Source organism: Callospermophilus lateralis, chromosome 3 (genome assembly GCF_048772815.1).
Source record: "Callospermophilus lateralis isolate mCalLat2 chromosome 3, mCalLat2.hap1, whole genome shotgun sequence".
NCBI classification, from domain to species: domain Eukaryota; kingdom Metazoa; phylum Chordata; class Mammalia; order Rodentia; family Sciuridae; genus Callospermophilus; species Callospermophilus lateralis.
Genome location: NC_135307.1, coordinates 133,778,333 through 133,802,600, shown reverse-complemented (window position 1 = coordinate 133,802,600; position 24,268 = coordinate 133,778,333). Strand labels below are relative to the sequence as shown.

At 36.7% G+C, this 24,268-nt stretch overlaps 1 protein-coding gene across 1 annotated transcript in view; it reads left to right on the top strand.

The window, feature by feature from the left end:
* The first annotated feature begins 512 nt into the window (after positions 1-512).
* The window catches only part of Ticrr (TOPBP1 interacting checkpoint and replication regulator), a 40,336-nt gene continuing 16,580 nt past the window's right edge, over positions 513-24,268 (top strand). Inside the window, exons 1-13 of the mRNA XM_076848801.2 lie at positions 513-1,175; positions 4,549-4,828; positions 5,758-5,996; positions 7,397-7,628; positions 10,969-11,098; positions 13,154-13,293; positions 14,103-14,321; positions 18,420-18,571; positions 19,831-19,931; positions 20,499-20,592; positions 20,670-20,749; positions 20,901-21,140; positions 21,661-21,757. Coding sequence (XP_076704916.2) covers positions 513-1,175; positions 4,549-4,828; positions 5,758-5,996; positions 7,397-7,628; positions 10,969-11,098; positions 13,154-13,293; positions 14,103-14,321; positions 18,420-18,571; positions 19,831-19,931; positions 20,499-20,592; positions 20,670-20,749; positions 20,901-21,140; positions 21,661-21,757 — 2,667 coding nt within the window. The remainder of the gene's footprint in view (positions 1,176-4,548; positions 4,829-5,757; positions 5,997-7,396; positions 7,629-10,968; positions 11,099-13,153; positions 13,294-14,102; positions 14,322-18,419; positions 18,572-19,830; positions 19,932-20,498; positions 20,593-20,669; positions 20,750-20,900; positions 21,141-21,660; positions 21,758-24,268) is intronic.

Sequence of the window (24,268 nt, the reverse complement as noted above, 5' to 3'; positions counted from 1 at the left end):
CTTTAGGTTTAAAATCCCAAATTCCCTCCAAGCACCAAATTATCAAGGTCTTGGTAAATATCCCCTGTCCCGGGTCCCCCAGACAGTTCGCACCCGCATCGGCGCACAATCTCTCGTGCAAGACTTCCAGCTCCAAACTCCTAGACACGCCAGCGAGGTACCACCTCTTTAAATTTTAAAACGAAGGTTCAGACCAATGAAAGTGCAGTTTCTCCCGGAACCCAGGGCCCGCCCATAGTCACGCACTCCACCAATCAAGCCAAGGCTTTCTCCATCACTCTTCCAATCAGCGTCAAAAATGGGAGTCCTCACGTAACTTGCGTAAGTCAATCAGCGAATAGGAGCTGACTTTGGGTATTAGCTCCGCCAATAGCAGCAGCTCTCGGAGAGCGCGGGAGTCTTTAGACCAGGACCCTAAGGGAAGCACTGAATGGCGCTGGTTCTCTGAAGCTAGGGCCTAGGGAAGAGCTGAGCGGGCCGGGCCGGAGTCCCGGGACTGCTGCGCGGCCGACATGACCTGCTGTCACAAAGTGATGCTGCTGCTGGACACCGCGGGCTGCGCGGATCGCCACAGCCCGGTGCGGCGGGTCGCCCTGCGCCTACTCACTTACCTGAGTTGCCGATTTGGCCTGGCCGGGGTCCACTGGGCCTTCAAGTTCTTTGACTCGCAGGGGGCGCGGAGCCGGCCCACACGCGGGTCCGACTTCCGCGAGTTAGGAACCCGCTCCTGGGAGGACTTTGAGGAGGAGCTCGAGGCCCGGCTTGGGGATCGTGTTCACGGTGCCCACCTGCCCGGCCCGGCTTCCAGGGCAACTCACACTCACAGTGCCCTGATGGAGACCCTGCTAGACTACCAGTGGGACCGGCCGGAGATCACGTCGCCCACGAAACCTATTCTGCGGAGCAGCGGGAGGAGATTGCTGGACGCGGAGAGCGAGGCCAAGGAGGCCGAGGCCGCGCTTGGGGGCTTTGTGAATGCTCTTTTCCTACTGGCCCCCTGTCCTCATTCGCAGAGAGAGCTCCTTCAGTTCGTGTCTGGGTGCGAGGCTCAGGCCCAGCGCTTGCCGCCCACTCCCAAGCAGGTGATGGAGAAGTTGTTGCCCAAGAGAGTCCAGGAGGTCATGATCACCCGAAAAATCACTTTGTACTGGGTGGATACTACCGAATGGTCTAAGGTAAGGTGATAGTTGTCTCCGATTTAGTGGATGCTGTTCTCCCTGCTAACTAGAATTTGGCAGCGTCTTCAGAGCCACCGTAAACCCAGAATGAAAGGAACACAACCCTGTATTCCGTCAGAAGAAAAGTCCTGTTGTCACAAATAGGGACAGTTTTTACAACAAAATGGAAAAAAAAGTGTATAAGCTCCTCTGCAGTTTGGGCCCTGTAGCTTTTCCAACTTTATGCTACTACGCATGACATATATTCCAGCACATGGAAGCCTGATCTAGCTAATCAGCAGGTCTTGACTGTTTTGCCTTGTGACTTTTAGTCTGTCTAGGCCTCCTGTCCTCACCCTTCTAAGGCAGTCTAAACCTCACTCAACCTTTAAGGCCTTGTCCAAATGACAACGAGGCAATTCAGCCTCTGAATTTCTATGCATTTTTATCTTATTTTTTATTATTTGTGGGTGTGTGCCTGAAATCCTTCCTCCATTATGTTCCATTTAGTCTAAAAATATCTCAAAGGTAGGCACCAGGTCTTTCACATCTTTGTGTCCAGCAGATGTGTATTGAATATTGTGGGTGTTCAGTAAAGATTTACTGACTAAATAAAATATTGCAAACTTAAAATCCTAAATGGCTAATTTGGATTTTGTTAAGGCCATGAAGCTCCTTGCTCCTGTTAAGCATTAGGACAAGTGTATATTTTTGCTTTCTTCATTTTTCTGTGTCATGTCATTTAGTCATAAATACTCCTTGATAAGTCACTGTATTGAGTACATACTACCCTGTTTTAGGTGCTAGGGGATATGGCGTCTGAAGTAGAATTTACCTTCTAGTGCAAAAGATGAATTAAACAGAAAAGGCTAACAGATTAAACAGATGAGCAAACAAGTGTAGGATTTCAAAAATCATGCTCTGGAGAAAAGAAAGCCAAGCGAGGGAATGGGGGCAGGGTAGGTAGGTAGAAGTAGGTGAGATTTGTATAATAGGGTAAATAGGGAAGGCTTTTTTGAGAAGAATTGAATGGTGAAAGAAGAGGAATATAAGGGCTGGGAAAGAACATTCCAGGCATAGAGAAGAGCTTGGAATGAACTTTGTTGCAGAAACAAAAAGATTAGGAGTGCAGAGCCCTAATAAACAATGGATAGAGCAGTAGAAGTTTAAAAAGAAGACAGTCTAGTCTGTAGGGCCAAGGTCTTTAGTGTAGATTTTGTTCTAATCATTGAGAAGGCTTTGGAGTGTAATTTAACCAGGTGAAAGATGTGATTCCAATGCCACAAAACTAGGAGTGGGTTAAATTGCAAGTTTACAGATGGAAAATCAACAGGTACTTTAAAATAATGATACAGTGGGGCTGTGGCTGAGGCTCAGTGGTAGAGTGCCTGCCTAGTATGTGTGAGGCACTGGGTTCAATCCTCAGCACCACATAAAAATAAAAAATAGATAAATAAAATAAATGTATAAAAGATGAGATTAAAAACAAAATGATACAGTGTGTTAAAATTTCCAATGTGCTTTCATATATAAAGCCCCCAAAGGTGTGGCAAACATAAGGCAGTACCAGTTTTTCCAAAAAGAAATGGGCAAAAAAGTGTTTAAGAGGATAGCAAATATTTGATGCGGAAAATGGAATCCTAGAAATTAAAATTGTTGGACTGGGGATATAGTTCAGTTGGTAGAATGCTTGCCTCACATGCACAAAGCCCTGAGTTTGATCCCCAGCACCACACACATGAGAAAAAAAAAAAGAGAAAGAAAGAAAGAAATTAAAATTGTTAAGACAGTAAATCAAGCATTAGGCACAGAATACGATACATAAGTGTATTAATTTGGACTAATTGAAACCAAATATCAAACAGTTTACCCTGGAATTGTATTATATCAAATACTGGCAGAAATATATCTTACTAGATGGGTTTCTCTTCTTTGGAATAGCATTAAAGTAAATAAGGTTGATTGAGTTTTCTGAAACATTTTTATCCAGGTGACATACCACTGTCAGTCAGGATGGGTCCTTCCTTATCATGTTTGCTAATTTGTTCCTCTTTTATAGAAGAATGCCCGACAGATAAACTTTTTAAAATTTTTTTTTTCATGCTGAAGATCTGTCTTTTTCTATTCAAAAATTTCTCCCTGGCCACGTTGTGGAGGCAAAGGGGAGACTCAGGGAGACTCACAATTGGGAAGAAAAGCTGAGAGAAAAAGAGCTTGGACTCAGACTGGGAATGGAAAGATTCAAGCACACAATACCTTTGTAAATATGGACACATTTTCAACTGTACCTGTGATTTACTCAACACATTTATTACATACCTGCTAGGTATGTGGGGGCTCTTTTACCATTAGAGAACTAAACAAATGAAGTCCCTGCTTTCTTGGAACTTATATTTAGTGGACATTTGCAAGTCCCAAATTTGACACTACCACTAGGACATATCTGTCACCCTATAATATCCATAAAGATGAAAAGTATACTATAATGTCCTTTTTTAATCATGTGCATAATTAACTTCTAATCAAATATTAATGTTCTTTTCAACTTATGTTAAAGTTTTCCTTTTCATTCTGTAAGAAGTATTTTTTTTTTAAAGAGAGAGAGAGAGAGAGAGAGAATTTTAATATGTATTTTTTAGTTTTTTCGATGGATACAACATCTTTGTTTGTATGTGGTGCTGAGGATCCAACCGGGGCCACACGCATGCCAGGCGATTGAGCTACCGCTTGAGCCACATCCCCAGCCCCCAAGAAGAAGTATTTTTTTGACTAATTTGTTATAGCTATATATTTACAGGCTATAGTAAAATTTCAGCGAGAGATGTAGAGAGCTTCAGTAAAAGCAATGAAGATGGACCCAAGAGAACCTATTTGGTTCCTGTTCAGACCTGTGGTTGGGCAAGGCAGAGTTATGGTTGCCATCTAGGGGAGGTGCTCCTGCCTCCTCCCATGGCACCTGGTCATTGCTGTGTTATGTTGTGTAAGACAGAATTATTTTTATTAGTATATGGTTTTGTATTCCTTCTGACTAATATTTTGTAAATCTTGTGATTTATACCCAGTGATTTGCATCATTGACAGAAAATATAAAGTCTATTTTCACTAAATGAATGCTTTCTTAAACGCATATTATGTAGTAATTATGTTCTTGGGCTTACAAAGGATGTTGGCCAATATTTTTGTTTAGTTCAACAAATATATTAATGATGAAATTTGCTCCTTTAATGTTGGCATCAATATTATTTAATTCTGATTTTAGCTTTATTAAATATATTAATGGTATAATTTGATCTTTTAATGTTGGTATTAACTTTATTTACTCTTGATTTTAACTTTATTCCTGAGTGCCTAATTTACACTAACCTGAGCTTCTTTGTCATTCTAATGTTAGTTGTGGGAATCCCCAGACCATGTTGGGTACTGGACAATTTGTGAACTGCTCTACTGTGCAGGAGGCACCATCTTGCCATCTGAAACTTTCAGCTGGGGTTTTACTAAATCCCGGGAAACAATGACTAGTGTTGAAAGAAAGATGTCAAGTGAACCTCACCTTTCCCCATGGATTTCAACTCTGCCAACTGATGCCACTTTAAATTGTTTGCTTTATAATTCTTCTGAGTATGAAGCCTCATTTCCACGGACAGAAGGAACATTATTTCTTCCTGTTAAAGGTAAGCAAATAATATTTTGGAGTTTTTTTTTTTTTTGGTTGGTATGTTGTTTTTTGTTTTGTTTCGTTTTTAAATCTTAGTTACATTCATTGTGTCGCAGCCTGGGCACTTGGTGCTTATAATTGAAAGAATTAAAAATGTATAAGCAAAATAAAAAATACCACATGAAAGGATCAAATTCTAGTATAATAACAACTGTTGACTCATTTATAAAAAGAACAAGTGAACGATTTTAAAGTTTCCTAGTTATTCCCAAAGATGGGTATTGTCCAGGTGTCCAAGCACATGGGTATTAAGATTTCATTGCCTCATAAAAGAGATTGATGAAGACAATAAAGAGACAATGATTGGCCAAGAGAAGAAGTAAATTAGCCTATAGAACCCTAAAATTATGCTTGCTACCAGGAAAGTCCAGTATGTTGGAATCTTCATACATTTGTTTCACCATATGATTTGCTATATGGTGAGTCTCAATTCTAAATATATTATCTCTACAGAAGTAGTACTTCGTGGAGATGTATACATTAAACTATGATGTACATTATGTGCAATTTATTTAATTTCCAAGAGTACTTTTGTTTAAGTAATTTTATTGTTTGGTCTTTAGAATTTAATATCATAAAATATGCTGCACTATATTTTATGGGTTTAAGAAAGTATCTTTCTTCTAAGTAGTATTACTTGAATGTATATTTCTAAGCCTTAATTAGTGAGAAGTTCTGACACCATGTCTCACCTTTACAGTTCCATTTTTATTTAAATTTCTTACAGAGAGCTAAATGAACTTGCCTATGATAGTCTGTTGACATGTGAACTAAGTGACAATACTAGTCCCTTAATTGGAAATCTGAATTGTTTTTTTGTAGTATTAAGTTTCTTTTTAATAACTATTTCTTACATTAGCTTTTAATAGTCTTTATTTCTAACAGGCAAAGAGATTCAAGAAACATGGGCGGTCACCCTAGAGCCCTTGGCCGTGAATCAGAGACATTTTCAGAAACCAGTCAGAATTTTTTTAAAAGGATCGGTAGCTCATTGGTCTGTCCCAGTGAGTGGCACTCTGGACACCGACAGCTGGATGCTACAAGGTCCAGAAGAGAACATGTCAACTCAAAGGCAGTTATTTCAGCAGCTGGTAAGCAGGCTGACTGCTGAGGAGTTACATCTGGTAGGTGTCCTCCATTTGCTAAGTAAATCTTGTCTAATAACACAGTAATGTGCAACAAGTATATTTATAAAATGTCAATAATCTCTCTCCATAACACAGTATCAGTAAAACTGGTTATGTTTTTGCAAATAATATTTTCTGCACTGTAGTAGCATTATGACAACAATGTTCATTAGTGAACCGTTTATAAAATTCCATGTACCTTGAATCCAATTAAGTAAAGTATCTCAAATTCACATAGGAAAAAAAGGTGGTTGACCGAATTGAATGGTTGAATTAGAATATGAAGTGATGGGTGATTTCTTATTAGTTTTTAAATGTTCTGTTACGTATTCATTACTTTTATATATGAATGTTTAAGAAAAAGCTGCTACATTAAAATTAGATATAATGGTATCACAACAGTTACACAAATTTAGAAATGTCTTCTAAAAATGAATATAAATATACCCAGATTTGATTTAAAAGTCATGGATTTATTTATTTATTTTTAAGTCATGGATTTTTTAAACTACCAGCAAATCCCCTGTATTTCTCTTTGCCTCGTAATCCCTGGAGGCACATTGATGCTACAGTCTGATGTGAAGTTTCTTTTGCTTAAAAAATTTTTTCAAAATCTTATTCTAAAATGATAGTTTTGAGTAAACTAGTGTTGGGGCAGGTACTTGGTGGGTTGGGAAACATCCTAGAGCAGAACGAGGTAGTCATTGAATGGGTGCTATTCTAGTTGTGTGAGCTCTGGGTTCAGGAGACAGGTGGCCTGGATTAGTTTTCAGCTCTCCTATCCACTGCATGTTCTGGATAAATCGTTTATGTGGTGGTACCATCTCAGGTTAGGTGCGAGGACTTTGAAGTCTGATGTGCCTGGCTTCTCCCCATACTGAGAGGGGACCTTGAGGTTTCTTCTTCTTCAGCCATAATACCTCCTCTGTAAAATGAGGATAATGAAATAAAATGGGAGCCAGGTGTGGTGGCACATGCCTGAAATCCCAACAGTTTAGGAGGCTGAGGCAGGAGGATTGCTAGTTCAAAGGCCAGCCTCAGCAACTTAATGAGGCCCTAAGCAATTTGGGGAGACCCTGTCTCTAAATAAAATATAAAAAAGGGCTGGGGATGTGGCTCAGTGGTTAAGCGCCCCTGGGTTCAATCCTCAATACCAAAAAAATAAAATAAAATGGGAATAGTACTTTTTTCCCCTCAGAGCAGTTTTGAGGATTCAGTGAGTACATGATAAAATGTTTCCTGGCAAGGTTAAGTTTACTTGTAAATTGAAACTTTAGGACTACATGATTAATAATTTCTCTGCCTCCAATAGCCAACCATTACGCTGACTTTTACTAAACTAAATTCCTTGGGCATATTGATAACAATATTCTCAACTAATCAGAACTATTTTGTAGGTTGCCAATGTGGACCCTGGTGAAGGTTGGCCCCCTATCACTGGAATTATTTCACCTCTGTCTGCCAATGCTACAGTTCTCACTGTGTTCAGCATCAAGGAGGCTGAATTTCAAAGACATTTTCTCCAAACAGCTGTGGCTGGAGGCCACCAGGATACAGCTTCCCTTTTCTCAGAGATTATGGATGATGTATTGAATCAGATTCATAATTCATTTGAAGATCCTGCTTCTGGTATGCTGGGAGGTGAGTGGATGTGGTGGGAAGTGTGTGGGGTTCTCTTCTGAGTGCATCGGTTTTTTTCAGTGGACTAGGAAGCAGAGTCATCAACTGTGAAAATCAAGGTTTAAGAAAGTGTTGGCGGTTAAGGAGAGGGGAGGAGTAGGGAGTCACAGGTGGGAGAGTGAGGGTAGGAAATGAATAAGGTCGCCTTAGATCTCACGAGTATGAGATCATTCCGCATGCTTGTTTGTCTTCAGCCACACTCACCTACTGGGGACAGTTACAGAGTAGACAGAGAACTATGTTCACCAGAGTCAGGGTTTTGCCAAATGAGGATAGTGAAACTAGAGATGGGGCAATGGATTCTGAAGTGTGAACAGAAGGGATTATGGCAACTGTCTATGAAATCAGGCAGTTTAAGGAGGAAGGAGACTATAACAGAGGCACAGAGAAAAGGCTAAAGGATCCACGGTCTGTAGAAATCTAAGGATTTTTCGAGCAAATGTACTGATTGGAGATATTTGTGTCTTTTCATTTTCATAGACCTTAACACCTTTTTATTTTATTTTTTTTTTTTGCGAGGGAAAACTGAGATTGGAATCTAGGGCTTCATGTTAGACAAGCACTATATCCCTGGGCTATAGCCTCAGTCATTTTCTTTCTTTTTTGTAATGGGGATTGAACCCAAAGGTTCCCCAAGCCCTTTTTATTTTTTAATTTTGAGAGATGATCTTGCTTAGTTGCTTAAGGCCTTCTAAATTACTTAGGCTAGCTTTGAACTTGTGATTCTCTTGCCTCAGCCTCCCAAGTCACTGGGATTACAGGCTTGCACCACCACTCCCAGCTCTCAGTCCTTTTCTCATAGACCTTTACTGACCTTGTCTGAATATGTGACACAGCAAATGCAATTCAGCCATCAATGGCCATGATGTGGTGTAAAGTTTGTTGTTTAAATTTTTTTTTACAAATCGTATTCTAAAACTAATATTTTTAGGAAAGCTACGATTAGGACAGGCTTCTCAAAATCTTTGGTAGTAATGAAAAATAATAGCAATCCTAATAAAAATTTTAGTTTAAATAAAAAGAGACATTAAATTTTTAATAAGTAAACTCCATAATATATGTACTTTATCCTTTTAAAAGAAAGATGAAGATGATGTGATGGAAGAGAGGGAAGGCCAGTGGAGTCTGTGGAACTGTGGAGATGAGGGTGAATGATAAAAATAGAGAACTGCTGAGTGAGCAGTTTAAGAAAGAGCTGGTGGACAGCCAGACAGGCAAGGAGAAGGGTATAGGTTCAAAGAACTTGGTGTGTGGTGCTGTGTTCCCCTGGCTGGTTGTATTTAGTTATGTTGGGCCACTTCAAATTCAGCTGCTGCACCTTGTATCAGCATATCAAATATCAACCAAAATTATGTAATATTTTCTACTGATGTCATTACCTTATTTGCTGATCATGTGTAGGCTATTTTATTTTAGAAAATTTGTATTGTTATAGAACAGACTGCACTTTAATTATTTATAAAGTCTTAGAAGCAGGTCATAAAACTCTCTTTTGGAATGCAGTAAAAAGAATTGGATTATTTACCGGTACTCCATGCTCTAGCCTGACCCAGTTTCTTTGAGGGTGTAAATCAGCATGCTGACTTAGTGTGTAGTCTTCCCACCACACTCAGTCCCAGAGAGGTCCTCCTCATGCCTCAGGATCTAGCCCAAGCATCATATTCTCCTGAAGACCTTTCTTTTCTCACCCATCTTTATGACATGACTCAAGGGTAAATCTACCCTTTTGACACTGGGAACTCCTTTCAGAGTTAGCATTGTGTTTTATTTATCTTTTCATACTCTCACTGAAGCAGTCTCAGTATGAGTCTACTCATACTTTTTAAATATTTTGATTTTTTTTTTTTTTTTTCCTGAGACTTCATCAATGTAAATAGGGCCTGGTGATGCATCCCTGTAATCCCAGTGACTCAGGCGGCTATGGCAGGAGGATCATAAGTTTAAGGCCAGCCTGGGCAACTTAACAACTTGCCCTGACTCAAAACAAAAACTTAAAAAGGCTGAGGATATAATTGATTGAGTGCCCCTGGGTTCAATCCCTAGTATACACACATACACCAAAAGAAACATAAGAGACTTCCTGAACATACAGCATTTCTTTTGGGGTCTTAGAAAGGCCTCCCAGAATTACTGAGTTTACTGAAGTTTCTGTTAGTTTCACCCAATCACCACTTGCCCATCAGGCTTACCCTAAGAGACCCTATTCTTACATACCCACAAGGCAGTGCCACAACTCACAGCTTACTATTTCAAACTTACCTACTAGATACAACATATTTGTTACATTCTGCAGTTTTATTCTGCTTTTATATTACTGTTATTTATTTTTTACTAAAACCACTTTTTTTTAGTTTTTTTTTTAAATTCATTTTTTAAAAGTAAATTGTACATTACAGGAAAAATAAAAACACAAGCAAAGAACAAAGTCATCCAGTCACAAGAAGCTTAGTTGGACGTGTCCCCCTCTAGGTTGTGTGCATATACACACAATATCCCATTTTGTGTGATTGAGATTGTGGTGTGTATCATGCTTTTCCATACATCATGAATATTCACCATTTCAAAATCCCAAAGCTACATCAGTATTTTTTTTTTTTTTTTTAATGTTTATTTATTTAGTTAGTTAGTTTAGTTAGTTTTCGGTGGACACAACATCTCTGTTTGTATGTGGTGCTGAGGATCGAACCCGGGCCGCACGCATGCCAGGCGAGCGCGCTACCGCTTGAGCCACATCCCCAGCCCCTACATCAGTATTTTTTGATAACCAAGAATACACTACACCAACTCAATCTATTATCCTTTATTGGGGACCAAAGCCACTTTTAAGGTGTACATTTAAAAAAAAATTTTTTTTAGTTGTAGTTGGACACAGTATCTTTATTTTATTTAATTATTTTTATGTTGTGCTAAGGATTGAACCCAGCACCTTGCCGGAGCTAGATGAGCACTCTATCTCTGAGCCACAACCCCAGCCCCCAAGATGTACATTTTTAAGAATTAAAAAAAAAAAAAAAAAACCAGCATATTTTCCTATTTAGAGGAACAGTTTAGAAATAAGATGGAGGGATTTGGTGCCCATGATAAGAACAAAAAATTTAATTGTGTTTGTGCATTGTTCATAGACAACATAGGACTGTAGGAGTTAGTGGTGCAGACGAAGAATGTTAATGATTCTGCTTTTTGTCCTTTGGAGGGAGACAGTCATTCCAGGGGAAGAGCAAATGATTGGCTTCTCTGCTTTGGTTCTAACTCCTGCGTTCCTCTCTCACTTGTGCCTTTGTTCCTATAGCTCCCCCTGTTCCTGAGTGGGCCCAGCAGGAGCTTGGCCGCACCATTCCCTGGAGTCCAGCTGTTATAGAAAAGTGGTTTCCTTTCTCTAACATCAGTGGTGCCAGTTCAAACTTGATGGAGTCATTTTGGTAAAACTTTCTTATTTTTCTGGGCATTGATTATTAAAATTAGCTCTTAGTTATTTGCATACCGGCTTTAAAAATTTTCAGTTACAGAAATTTGTCAGTGGGCATGGTGGCACACACCTGTAATTCCATCTGCTCAAGTCTCTGGGGCAGAAGGATTGCAAGTTTAAGGTCAGCCTGGGCAACTTAGCAAGATCCTGTCCCAAAAATGTAAAAATTTGGGCTAGGGTTATGGCTCAGTGGCACACTGTTTGCCTAGCATGTGTGAGGCACTGGGTTCAATCCTTAACACTGCATTAAAAAATAATAATAATAATAATAAAGGCATACTGTCTATCTACAACAACAAAACATTTTTTTTAAAGTATAATCTTTTAAAGAGGTCTGGGGATGTAGCTCAGTGGTAGAGCATTTGCCTACATATGAGGCCTTGGGATTGACCCCAATTCCATAAAAAGAAAAAAATGAATTGTTAAATTAAATATTAAAAAATGCCCCATATATTATGGATGCAGAAAAAAAAGATTCTATTTTGTATCATTAGATTGTTAGAAATTAATAAATCTGAAAATAGCAAGGAAAATGTAAACTGTACGTGATGGAAATATAAATGGTTAGAGCCATTTTAAAAGAATAATTTGGAAATTCTTTGTAAGCCAAAGTTTACATGCTCTTGCTATACAGAAATTCCACTTAAAGCCATCTAATAAATTCTTATACAGACACAAGGACTATGCTTAAATATTCATTGTTAATCAGAAATAGTGAAAAAGTGGAAAGAACAAGTTGACCCTAGAAGGAAAATGATTAAGTAAAACACAATATAGTCATATTGTAGAATATTAGAGATTAGTAAGAATAAACTGGAGCTATTTATATGTACACAGAAAACTGAAAAATATGTTGAGTATAAACAATTATAAGAGAGTGATATTATGTGATAGTGTAAAATTGATAACGTATTAACTGCCAATTTGTGTTAGTTTTGTTATATATGTGTATCTCTAAATAAGATACACATAGGACTGGGAGTGTGGCTCAGTGATAGAGCACTTGCTTAGCATACAAAAGGTGCTGGGTTCAATCCCCAGTACTACAAAAAATAAATAAATAAACAAACTATGAACAAGTATTTAATTTTAGTGGGAGGTACATATTCTGTTTATATTGCATGCTAAATTTTTCTGATTGAAAGGTTTGTATGTTTTTAAAAATTAACAACAAAAAGAAAGACAAACCTTCCCCAGTGAGAGGACACACCAGCACAGAAAATAAGAATTCATCTGCTTGTAGATCAGTTTCATGTGTGAAGCTGGTAGCCTTGCACATATCTAATCTGCAACATCTGTTCAACAAGTGTTGCCATAACTTTCTCCCACTCTTTAATCACATGATATCAAGTAATGGATGATGATAAAAATTCAAATAATACGTACTTAAATGTTGTACTGTTTTCATAATTTCATTAGTGATTGATCTTTAGATAGAAACGCAGTTAGTAACTAATCATCCTTCCAGCTCCACTATCTCCCCTTTTCATCAACTCCATATTGGTTGTTTTTTTGTGGTTTGGTTGGGTTTTCTTTTGCTGTACTGGGGAACAAACTCAGGGCTTCTTGCATGCCAAACAAATGCCCACTACTGATCCACAGTCCCCCACCTCACATTATTTTTTCACAATATGAAAGAATTATTCAGAAGTGGTTGCAGTACTAATTATTCTGTCTTAACATCATCTTGTACTTTATTAATGTATGGAAACTGAGTAAAAAGTAACTATGGAAGCCCAAAAGGAAATAGTTATAATTAGACATGTATCCTAATTCATCAAGAATCCTGCTAGACATTGACATATGTCTCTAACCCCTGCTGCTCAGGAGGCTGAGGCAGGAAGATCTCAAGTTCAAGGCCAGCCTGGGCAATGTATTGACGCCCTAAGAGAGCTGGGTTGATGTAGCTCAGTGTTTGTCTACTGTATGTAAAGCCCTGGGTTTAATCTGCAGTTCAATCTGAATAAATTGGAACTTTGGTTTTATACTAGACATCTTGACTTTGCAGGTTACTACAAGCTACCTCAGCTAATAAGGAAGAGTTTTCTAAAACTGAGAGTGAATTAACATGTTGCCTCTCCGAGCACTACCAGAGAAAATCTCGTGAAGAGTCTACTGTAGCTAATCAAGAAGACAGCAAAAAGAAACGTAAGCCCATAGAAAGGCTATTTCTTAAGGAAGTCTCTTTTCTCTTTAAAGGCCAATCTTTTTCTTAAGATATACATTTAAAAGATTAACATTCCTTGAATTGAGGCTCAAATGGTAACTAAATAAAGGACAAATTCATATATTTCAAATTTGCAAATATTAATATTAGTCAAATAGTGATAAAAATTATAATCCTAGCTTCCTAATGAATAATAAACTATCTTCATATTTAGTTATAACAGATGTAAATGTAATTTTTTATTCTGCTTGTACAGCCTACTTTGCCTTTTTATTTATTATTCTATCTCATTGCTTAATAAATTTCACAAAATTAATGTTTAAATTGTTGCTTTTATTATTATAAATAATACTACAGTATATATCATGTGGGTAATTTTGAGTAATTACCTTTGTAGTAATTACTATATTTTGAGTAATTACCTTTGCAGAAAGTTGCAAAAAACTGTGTTAAAGAGCAAGAAAACTGTCTCTCCATGTGCATTGCTAAATTGCCTTTTAGATGAGTTTGGTAGAAAAAAAGAAGTTTCATCACCACCCTATGGCCATTGAGTAACACCAAAATGAATGTATTTGCTTTATTTCAAAATCATCAAAATGTTTAGCTCCTGAATTTGAACTAAAAAAGGATTCTCTTTCTGCCTTATGTTATGGGTAGAAAGACATACAGGAACTAGCGAATTTAGATCATTCTGAAGGGAGGTGCTGTACTTCAGTGTTCTTTCACAGCAGTCTGACTGCACAGAAGTGAAAGTGAGCTGACTTTTCCTGCTGTGCTGCCCTTGTGGTAGGTGGTGTTCCCCGCACTCCAGTGAGACAGAAGATGAATACCATGTGCCGTTCCCTGAAGATGTTGAACGTTGCAAGGCTGAATGTAAAGGCTCAGAAGTTACATCCAGATGGCAGTCCAGATGTGGCTGGAGAGAAGGGGGTCCAAAAGATAGCCAGTGGAAGAACAGTAGATAAACTGGAAGACAAAGGAAGAACATTAAGAAGTTCTAAACCTAAAGGTATTCCTCCATTCTACAGCATTTTTGTATCTATGTTTGCTCTGTTACACCCCTCATATTTGTCAAATGTACTTTAATCCTATTTCTTCATTTTTGTTGTTGTTGTTGTTTAGTTGTAGAAGGACACACAATATCTTTATTAGTTTATTTTTTATGTGGTGCACAGGATCAAACCAGTGCCTTCACACATTATAGGCAAGTGCTCTGCCACTAAGCTACAGCCCCAGCCCTTCATTTCTTGAATATGTGCTGCATACAAAAATTATATTTTGATGAATATATAATTAATAAGATCGTGTCATATTCTTAGATTTATGATTTAACTATAGAGATAAAATTAATGCATTAATAAGCTAATATATATTAACATGTATAATATATATAGAATGAACTAATGAAGTTAATATATAAGAGCAAAGCATCTAAAACAGAAAACACTTGCCCATTTCAAAAGTAAAGACTACACTAGTAGTTGAGAAAGGGAGGTCAGGGCTGGAGCAGGATAAAGAGGCTTCTAAGGCACCCCTGGAACCAGGCTAGACTTCAAGAGTGAGCAGAGATTGGAAGGCAGAAAGTAAAAGAAGAACATTCTGGGATGGGGTATTAGCACCAGCAAAGTCTCAAAGAAGGTCCATGTCTTGGCTATATGACACGTAGTTAAAGAAGTTTTATATTTGTGGATAAAGGAAAATAGAAGGGGTCCATGAATAACCCAAGCCTAGGTATTGCGGTCTTTGAAAGTGAGCAAAAGAATTTAATCCAGTAGCTTTTATTTTCCTATTTTTTCCTTCTTTTTTATTAAATAGATGAAATTACTCTGTTTCCTATTCCCAGGGTACATTCTTAACTCACAGCAATGATGCCAGTCCTAGAGGTGTTGATTATGACTATAGCTTATAAACTTTGAGCAATGATTATTGCATGACATCATCTTTGAGTTACTAATCCCGTATTCTTTCTCTCTCTTTAAATTTAAATCACTTTTGTTTTTGGTCCTGGGGATTGAACTCAGGGATACTTTACCACTAAGGTATACTCCCTCCCATCCCTTTTTATTTTTTGAGACAGGGTCTCATTAAGTTGTTAAGATGGGCTTCTAACTTTCAGATCCTCGTATCTTAGCTTTCCAAGTCACTGGGATTATAGCCTTGGACCCAGCTAAATTATTCTTATCTTGGTATTGACTTCTCTAGAATTTTATTTGGCTTTTCTTTCTTTTCATATATATAAAATATATCTTTTGTCTCCGTTGGATGCTATTGTTTCATTGTGTTTTATTGTTGTGGGTATTTTTTTAAAAATTTTTTTAAAAATATGGGCACAATACCTTTATTTATGTTTATGTGGTGCTGAGGATCAAATCCAGTGCCTCACGTGTGCAAGGCAAGCTCTCTGCCACAGAGCTATAACCCCAGCCCCTGTTGTAGGGGTATCTTTGTTTGTTGGTTTTGAGCCAGTGTCTTACTGTGTTGCTCAGGTTGCCTGCAAACTCCTTGGTTCAAAAGATCCCCGTCTCAGCCTCCCTGAGTAGCTGGGACTACTGGCACCCACTATCACCTGACTTGTTTTCTATTTAATTCATTTCTATTCTTATGTTTATTATTACCTGCTCTCTTATTTTGGGGGCTTATTGACTTGTATTACTTCTTGTGTTGATATTTAGCTAATTAATGGTTTTTGAACTTTTTTTAATAAAAATAATGAAGCTTATAAATTTTCCTAAAAGTATAAATTTAGCTGCATTATACATGAGAATGCTGTTTTTGACTTTTACTGATTCTTCTAACACTTCTAAAGTAAGGGAGTATCTTATTGTATTCTTAATATTTTTAGATTGTGCTTATACAATGTTACAATGTTGTCTGTAAGTTATTGATTAATATTTGCTAAAACTCTAATCTAATATGTGGTCAGGTTTTATTAATTTTCCATGTGTACTTGTTAATATTCTATGTGTACTTGAAAATAATGTGTATTATCTAATGTTAAGTACCTGGTTTTACATATATCCAATTATAATCAAGTTTACCAATGTTTGACTATTTGCCATTCTTTGGTAGTTTTGTTTCTGCTTCTCTGTATAAGTTTTAAAATCAGTTTGTCAATATTCACAGAACAACGTACTGGGATCTTGATTGAGTTTGCATTAAATATATAGGTCAGGTTGGGACAAATTGATTTTTTTTTTTTTTTTTTTAATACTAGGGATTGAACCCAGGGATATTTTGTCGTGAGCTACATCCCCAGCCATTTTTAATTTTTATTTTGAGACAGGATCTCACTAAGTTGCTGGGGTCTTCTATATTAATGAACATGGAATACTACTCCATTTATTTAGTTCTTTGATTTTTTTTCAGAGAGCTTTGTAGCTTTCCTCAAATAGATCTTATCTATATTTTGTTCAGCTTACTTCCTGAGTACTTCATTTTTTGAGGGTGCTAATATAAATGTGATTGTTAATTAAACATGCATTTTTAATTGTATGTCTTGTATATTATTGATATACAGGAAAGTGATGAACTTTTACATATTAACCTTACATTGTGCAGCTTTATTGTAATCCCTTGTTAATTCAAGGAATTTTCTTGATTGTTTCAGATTTCCTACATAGATAATCATGTCATTTATGAACAAAGAGTTTTGGTTTTTTCCTAGCCTTACAGTTTTTAACATGTGTGTTTGATTTGAGAAGATTAATTACTTTCTGTATGTATATATAAAAAGAAAGAAAAGTCAAATAAAATTCTAGACAAAATAATACCAAGATAAGAATGATTTAGCTGGGCCCAAGGGTCCAAGGCTATAATCCTAGTGACTTGGGAAGCTAAGACAGGAGGATCTGAAAGTTAGAAGCCCATCTTTTTTTTTTTTTTTTTTATCTTATTTTTTCAAAAAATTTTTATTTATTTATTTATTTTTTAGTCATATATGACAGTAGAATGTATTTTGATATATAATACATACATGGAATGTACATACATCAATCATATTGTCTATTCTGTTCTGCTGCCCTTCCTATCCTTCCTACTTCTCCCCTCCTCTCCCATCCTTTCTCTCTATCCAGTCTAATGTGACACACTTTTTTTTTCTTTTTCTCATTACAACATCATATATGTAATCTGTATAACAATGAGGTTCTCCTCCCATCTTCTGTGCAACTCCCCTTCTCCCTCTTTTTCCCTCCCACTTCTCTTCCCTATTTAGTGGTAGTCTTCTTCTCATGCTCTTCCTCCCTATCCCATTTTGAGTCACCCCCCTTATATCAGAGAAGACATTCGGCATTTGTTTTTTAGGGATTGGCTAACTTCACTTAGCATAATCTGCTCTAATGACATCCATTTGCCTGCAAATGCCATGATTTCATTATTTTTTAGTGCTGAGTAATATTCCATTGTGTATAAATGCCACATTTTTTTAATCCATTCATCTATTGAAGGGTATCTAGGTTGGTTCCACATTCTAGCTATTGTGAATTGTGCTGCTATAAACATTGATGTGGCTGTGTCCCTGTAGTATGCTCTTCTTAGGTCTTTTGGGTATAGTCCGAGAAGGGGAATAGCTGGGTCAAATGGTGGTTCCATTCCCAGCTTTCCAAGGAATAGAAGCCCATCTTAACAACTTAATGAGACCCTGTCTCAAAATAAAAAATAAAAAGGAATGGAAGTATAGCTCAGTGGTAAAGTATCCCTGAGTTCAATCCCCAGGACCCTCCCCACTGCAAAAAAAAAAAAAGTGATTTAAATTTAAAGAGAAAGAATAAGGCATTAGTAACTCAAAGGTGATATCATGCAATAATTATTGCTCAAAGTTTATTTATTTATTTTTATTTATTAATCTCTAATTTCTCAATCTTGATACCATTGATACTTTGAGCTGGATAGCCCTCTGTTGTGAGGTCTATCCTGTGCACAGTAGGAGATTTAATAACATCTCTGGCCTCTATATACCAGACGCCAGTAACCTCCCCCAGTGGAGACAATCCAGACATAGTCTGAAGTCCTGTGGGAAGACAAAAATCCCTCTGAGTTGATAACCACTAGCTTAAATTATACAATGACATGAGCCAAATATGATGGTCAATTTTACTTTTTTTCACAGATTTTAAAACCGAGGAAGAGCTGCTATCTTACATACGTGAGAATTACCAAAAGACTGTGTCCACAGAAGAAAGCATGTTATATTCATGTGCTCGGAACATGATCTCAATCATTAAAATGTTTCTAAAATCCAAAGGAACTAAGGAATTAGAAGTAAGAAATTTTGGATAATGCCTTTGGTTGATTGTTGATGGGTTTGATTCATGTATCTTTGGAGATTTCCATTTTACTGTACATGTTTCAAAAAAGAGGAGTACAGTTCTAGAGTTTGGAAGGTGGACATGATGAACTGATAAGGTGGAAATTAAATAAATGGGGCATGTCCATTTCCTCCTAATGAAAAAGCTCTTTACTCATTTGAGCTGCATCTTGACTATATGAATTAAGTCAGTGGTTTTAACCTCTGCTACACCAAGATTTTTGAGTTTGGGTTTTTTTTATTTGTTTGGGTTTTGCGTGTGTGTGTGTGTGTGTGTGTGTGTGTGTGTGTGTGAATGTGTGTGTGTGCGCGCGCGGGCACGCGCATGCGCTAATGCCTGGCTCCCTCCAGACTAATAGATAAACTCCAGATCTTTAGAATTGGGACTTGACCATCTATAGTTTAAAAAGCTTCCTTAATGCTTATGACTAGAAGTGTTAAAAATCACCATTTTAGGGCATATTATTATTTTTATTTGTGCTTTGTGGCAAAAGCAGGACTCCTTCTCTAAAGTGAACAGGAGTTATTTATGACACTTAGGCTTCTCCATCACTACTTTCAAGTCTGTGGGCTTGATGTATCCATGCTCAATTGCTTGCAAATACTTTTTGACCAAGTAAAAGAAGATGTTCATTCATTACTTTTCATGCAAACTAAAGGAAGAAAATTTGTAATGGGAATATATTTCCCTCATTTGGGCATTTCATAAGAAATTAGAAATAATGATAAGAAACTTAGTATTCTTTTTAAAAATATATTTTTATTTGTTCTAATTAGTTGCACATGACAACAGAATGCATTTTAATACATCATACATAAATGGAGTATAACTTCTCATTCATCTGGTTGTATATGATGTAGAGTTACACAGGTCATGTAATCAAATAAGCACGTAGGGTAATAATGTCTGATTAATTCTACTATCATTCCTACCCCCAACCCAAGCCCCCTCCCCTCCCTGAACTCCCCTCTGTCTAGTCCAAAATAACTCTATTTTCCCTTTCCCCAATTGTGAATTAGTGTCCGAATGTTAAGAGAAAACATCTTTGGTTCTTTGGAATTGGCTTATTTTGCTTAGCACAATATTCTCCAGTTCCTTCCATTTACTGGCAAATGCCATATTTCATTCTTCTTTAAAGCTAAGTAATATTCCATTATGTATATATACTACAGAAACTTAGTATTCTTCTATGTAATGATTTTGTATTTTTAGGTGAACTGTCTGAATCATGTAAAAAGTAACCTCTTAAAAACAAGTAAAAGTCTCCGACAAAATGCAGGGAAAAAACTGGATAAAGAGGGCAAAGTCAGAGAGTAAGTAACTACCTTATTTATTTATTTATCTATCTATCTATTTATTTATTTTGCCATTGCTCCAAAACAGAATTCTCAAGATTTGCTTCAATCACTTTAAAACTGCCAGTTGCTTGAAAGTGCTATTTTTGTGTGTATATGTGGTGCTGGGATTGAAGGTACTTTTGTAGCTGATTCTTTGTGATATTTTGATGTGTAGTATGAATCACCTATTTACCTAATTAGCAAATCAGTATTTGCAGAAAGCAGAGGCTATTTATCCATTTATTTATTTATTTATTTATTTATTTATTGGTACTAGGTATTGAACCCAGGGGTGCTCTACCACTGAGTAACATCCCCAGCCCTTTTTATTTTCTAGACAGGCTCTCACTAAGGTGCTGAGGCTGGCCTTGAACTAGCAATCCTCCTGCCTCAGCCTCTGAAGTTGTTGGAATTACAGGCGTATGCTCCACACCCAGCTTCTTACTAGTCATTTCTTACATAAATAGATCTGTACTTAAAGAAGGGAGTTTTTCAGTTAAGTGGCATGAAAAGTAGATATGACTGAGTGTTTTTTCTCCCAAGGTGTCAGCTTCAGGTATTTCTTCATCTGGAGATGTGTCTGCAGTGCCCTTTGATACTGGAAAGTGCAGATGAGATGGACCAAGTAGTGGAGGAGGCAAGTGTATAGTTATGTCCTAGTATTTTCAACTGCCCCACAGAGGGCATATGGTCATTTTCTAAATTCTTCATCAGGTGACAAATTTGCTGCGCATGGTGTGTGTGACTGAAGATCCAGCTTACCTAGCCAAGTTTCTGGAGGAGATTTTGAGATTGTAAGTTTGATGGCTACCAACTTAACTTAAATTGTTTTACCAAGAACTACACCGAGTATTATCTGTTATGCGACTATAAGGACTATAAGGAGTGAATAGAGGGAGTGAGATGGTAGTTCTCTGTTCTGTATTTAACCAGTCTCCTCCACAGGTATGTCGACTCCATCCCAAAGATACTTGGAAATCTTTACAACAGCCTCGGGTTTCTGATTCCTCAGAAGTTGGCTAGTGTCCTTCCTACAGATTTTTTCAGTGATGACTCCATGACACAAGAGAGCAAATCACCACTTCTTCCCATGCCTCTCTCATCCAGTGCTCACCAATCAGTGTCTGGTGGCACTGAATCTGACCAACTGGAGGAGCTCCGTACCAGATCAGCCAAGAAGAGAAGGTAGGAACTCCAAATAAACTACTTACACTGTTACAGGTCAAAGGGTATATTTAAACCATAGTCTAGTTTTTGTCCCTATAGTATATTGAATTATAGTCACTCTTATATCTGAATTGCAAAAGCCAACTATCCGAGCTCCTATCAGTCAACTGAGCCTATTTTTATCCCCTAGGGGAATAAATAGTGTTGATTTTGTAGTTCCTAAAGCTCTTTTTTTTTTTTCACTGTTCACATCAGGTCTCCAGAACTAGGAACGTTTTATGAAATAAGCTTAGAGTTTCAGCTTACTTTTTAAGTTTCCTTGGATGCTTTTTATTATTATTAACTAGTTGAACATATAGTGGTTATTTTTGGAAATTCTGGGTTTGACTTTTTTTTTTTTTTTTAATAAACTCTAGTCCAACCCCAAGATATTTGGCTTGTATTCATGTAAAGTTTTATTTTAGACTCTGATTCCATTCCAATTTAGCCATATGTACTTTTATCTACTGTATCTTGACTTTCTTTCTATTTTTAAAAGGAAAAATGCACTAATAAGACATAGAAGTATTGCAGAGGTTTCACAGAATCTTCGACAAATTGAAGTTCCCAGAGTGTCCAAGAGAACTACAAAAAAAGTAAGTAATCTCCAATAAATATGAAACGGCATTAATTGAGTTATTCCTGCCTTCTTGAGTTTACACAATAAATAAAGATGAAAGACAGTGTCTCTGCTTTTAGGAAATTGACTGTGGAGGATACAAAAATAGTATCTCTTATCCAAAATGCTTGAAACCAGAAGTATTTCAGATTTCAGAGTTTTTTAGATTTTGGCGTATTTACAAGAACATATTGATGCTCACACAATTTTGGATTTTAGAGCACTTCAGATTTCTGTGGGATTACAGATACTCAACTGATGTTAAATATTCTTATGAATGTACATGAGACTATAACCCAAGAGGAAAAGAAATAAAAATTCATTATGATATTAACCATTTTACCCAAGAGTATGATAGAGGTAATTTGGAGAAAAATAGCAAGTAAAAGTTAAGAATTAATTAATTCAGGGCTGGAGATGTGGCTCAAGCCGTAGCGTGCTCGCCTAGCAAGCACACAGCACTGGGTTCGATCCTCAGCACCACATACAAATAAAGATGTTGTGTCTGCCAAAAACTAAAAAATAAATATTTAAAAAAAAAATTCTCTCTCTTAAAAAAAAAAAAAAAGAATTAATTAATCCAGGTGTGGTGGCACACGCCTATAATCCCAGCTTCTCTGGAGACTGAGGTAGGAGGATCACAAGTTCAAAGCCAGCCTCAGCAAATTAGTGAGGACCTAAGCAATTTAGTGAGACCCTGTCTTTAAATAAAAATACAAAAAGGGCTGGGGATACAGCTCGGTGGTTTAAGTGCCCCTTGGTTCAATCCCTGGCACCATTTAAAGAAAAAAAATGGATAAATTAATTCAAAGTCTTTAATATAGATAACAAAATAATATCAAAATAAGTGAAAAGTTTATATAAAATAGTATATAATAATAATAGGACTTTGTCTCCCAGAAAAGTACTTTTTTAATATATATACATACACATACATATATATACTTTTTCAGGATATATATTTTAATTCAATAACAAATTGACTTCACTAACAAGTTTATTTTACTTCAGTGACAAGTTTGAAAGTAAAAATAAAAAGATAATGACTGACGTGAAGTCAGAATGCAATTGGTTTTCCTGTGGCAGTAGGCATAAGTTCTTGAATTTTTTATTGGTTGCAATAAAAAGAAACCTAGCTGGAATCTGCTTACTAAGGAAGAAGGGAGACTAAAAGTACAGTGAGACTTTTGAACTGCACAAACTGAGAAGAGTTAAAATTCTATGAGCAATAGCTTCAGAAACCTTAATCATTAAGATAGTGGTTTATTCTGTATCTAGATAGGTGGCATTGGAAGCAGGAGTTCCTCTTCTTTTTTTTAATATTTATTTTTTAGTTGTACACAATACCTTTATTTTTGCTTGTTTATTTTTTATGTGGTGCTGAGGATTGAATTCAGGGCCTTGCACATGCTAGGCCAGAGCTGTACCGCTAAACCACAATCCCAGCCTGAGCAGTTCTTTTAAGGTAGTGTTCACTTTCCTACCATACCTTTCCTGAGAATAAGATGTGAATCTTACATATCTTGCAATCCTGATTGATGAGTGTGAAATCCAAAACTGGATAGCTAAAGATTGTTAGACCTTCTTTCTCACTAGAATTTACAATGATGTTTGCACTTCCTAACATTATTTGAACCTTTATTTTTATAGTAGCCAAGAGTGTTTATTTCTTTAAGACCAGATTTACTGAGATCAGGATTTGATTTTGGTTAATAAATTTTTTCATGTCAAAGTTAGTGCTGTAGTTAATCATAGCACTTCAACTGAAAGGACCAGATGTTTAATTTTTATATAGTAAATCTGAATTCTGAAGTAGCAATGTAGTGAACTTAGAAGCAGTGAACTTATATATTAATTAATATGTTTTAATTAATGTATAATTAATGTATACATGTATATATTAATTAATATATGTTCCAGAAGAGCACAATGATTTTTTAAAAAGCTTGATTCTACCCAGTGCATCATGGACATAACTGTCAGTTTTCCTTTCAGTTATATTAAATATATAGATTAACAAGGGTTGACAAACTTTTTCTATAAAGATGGTAGATATTTAAGACTTTGCAGGTCATGCAGTCTCTGGCACATTGCCTCAGTTCTATTGTTGTAGGAAAATGGCCACTGACAGTATGTAAACAAACAGGTTCAGCCATGTTTCGATAAGCTTTATTTTCGAAATAAGAGATGGCCCAGATTTGGTCTGTATATAGTAGTTTGCTGATCCCTGGATTAGGAAACTGAACGTTGAACATATTTTTACAATTATAATTTAACTCTTTAAAAGAGTTATTATCAACCAATGTAAATGACTAAAAATTACCACTTTTCATGTCTTTTGCAACAAAACCTTCATTGTATCACTGACATCATTTGTTAAGTTTCTGCTCAATCTTCAACGATTATAATAACATAACTGACAAAACAAATCATGAGAAACCATTCCCTTGTCTAAATACATCTGAGGCTTAGACTCCTAAATCCTTTA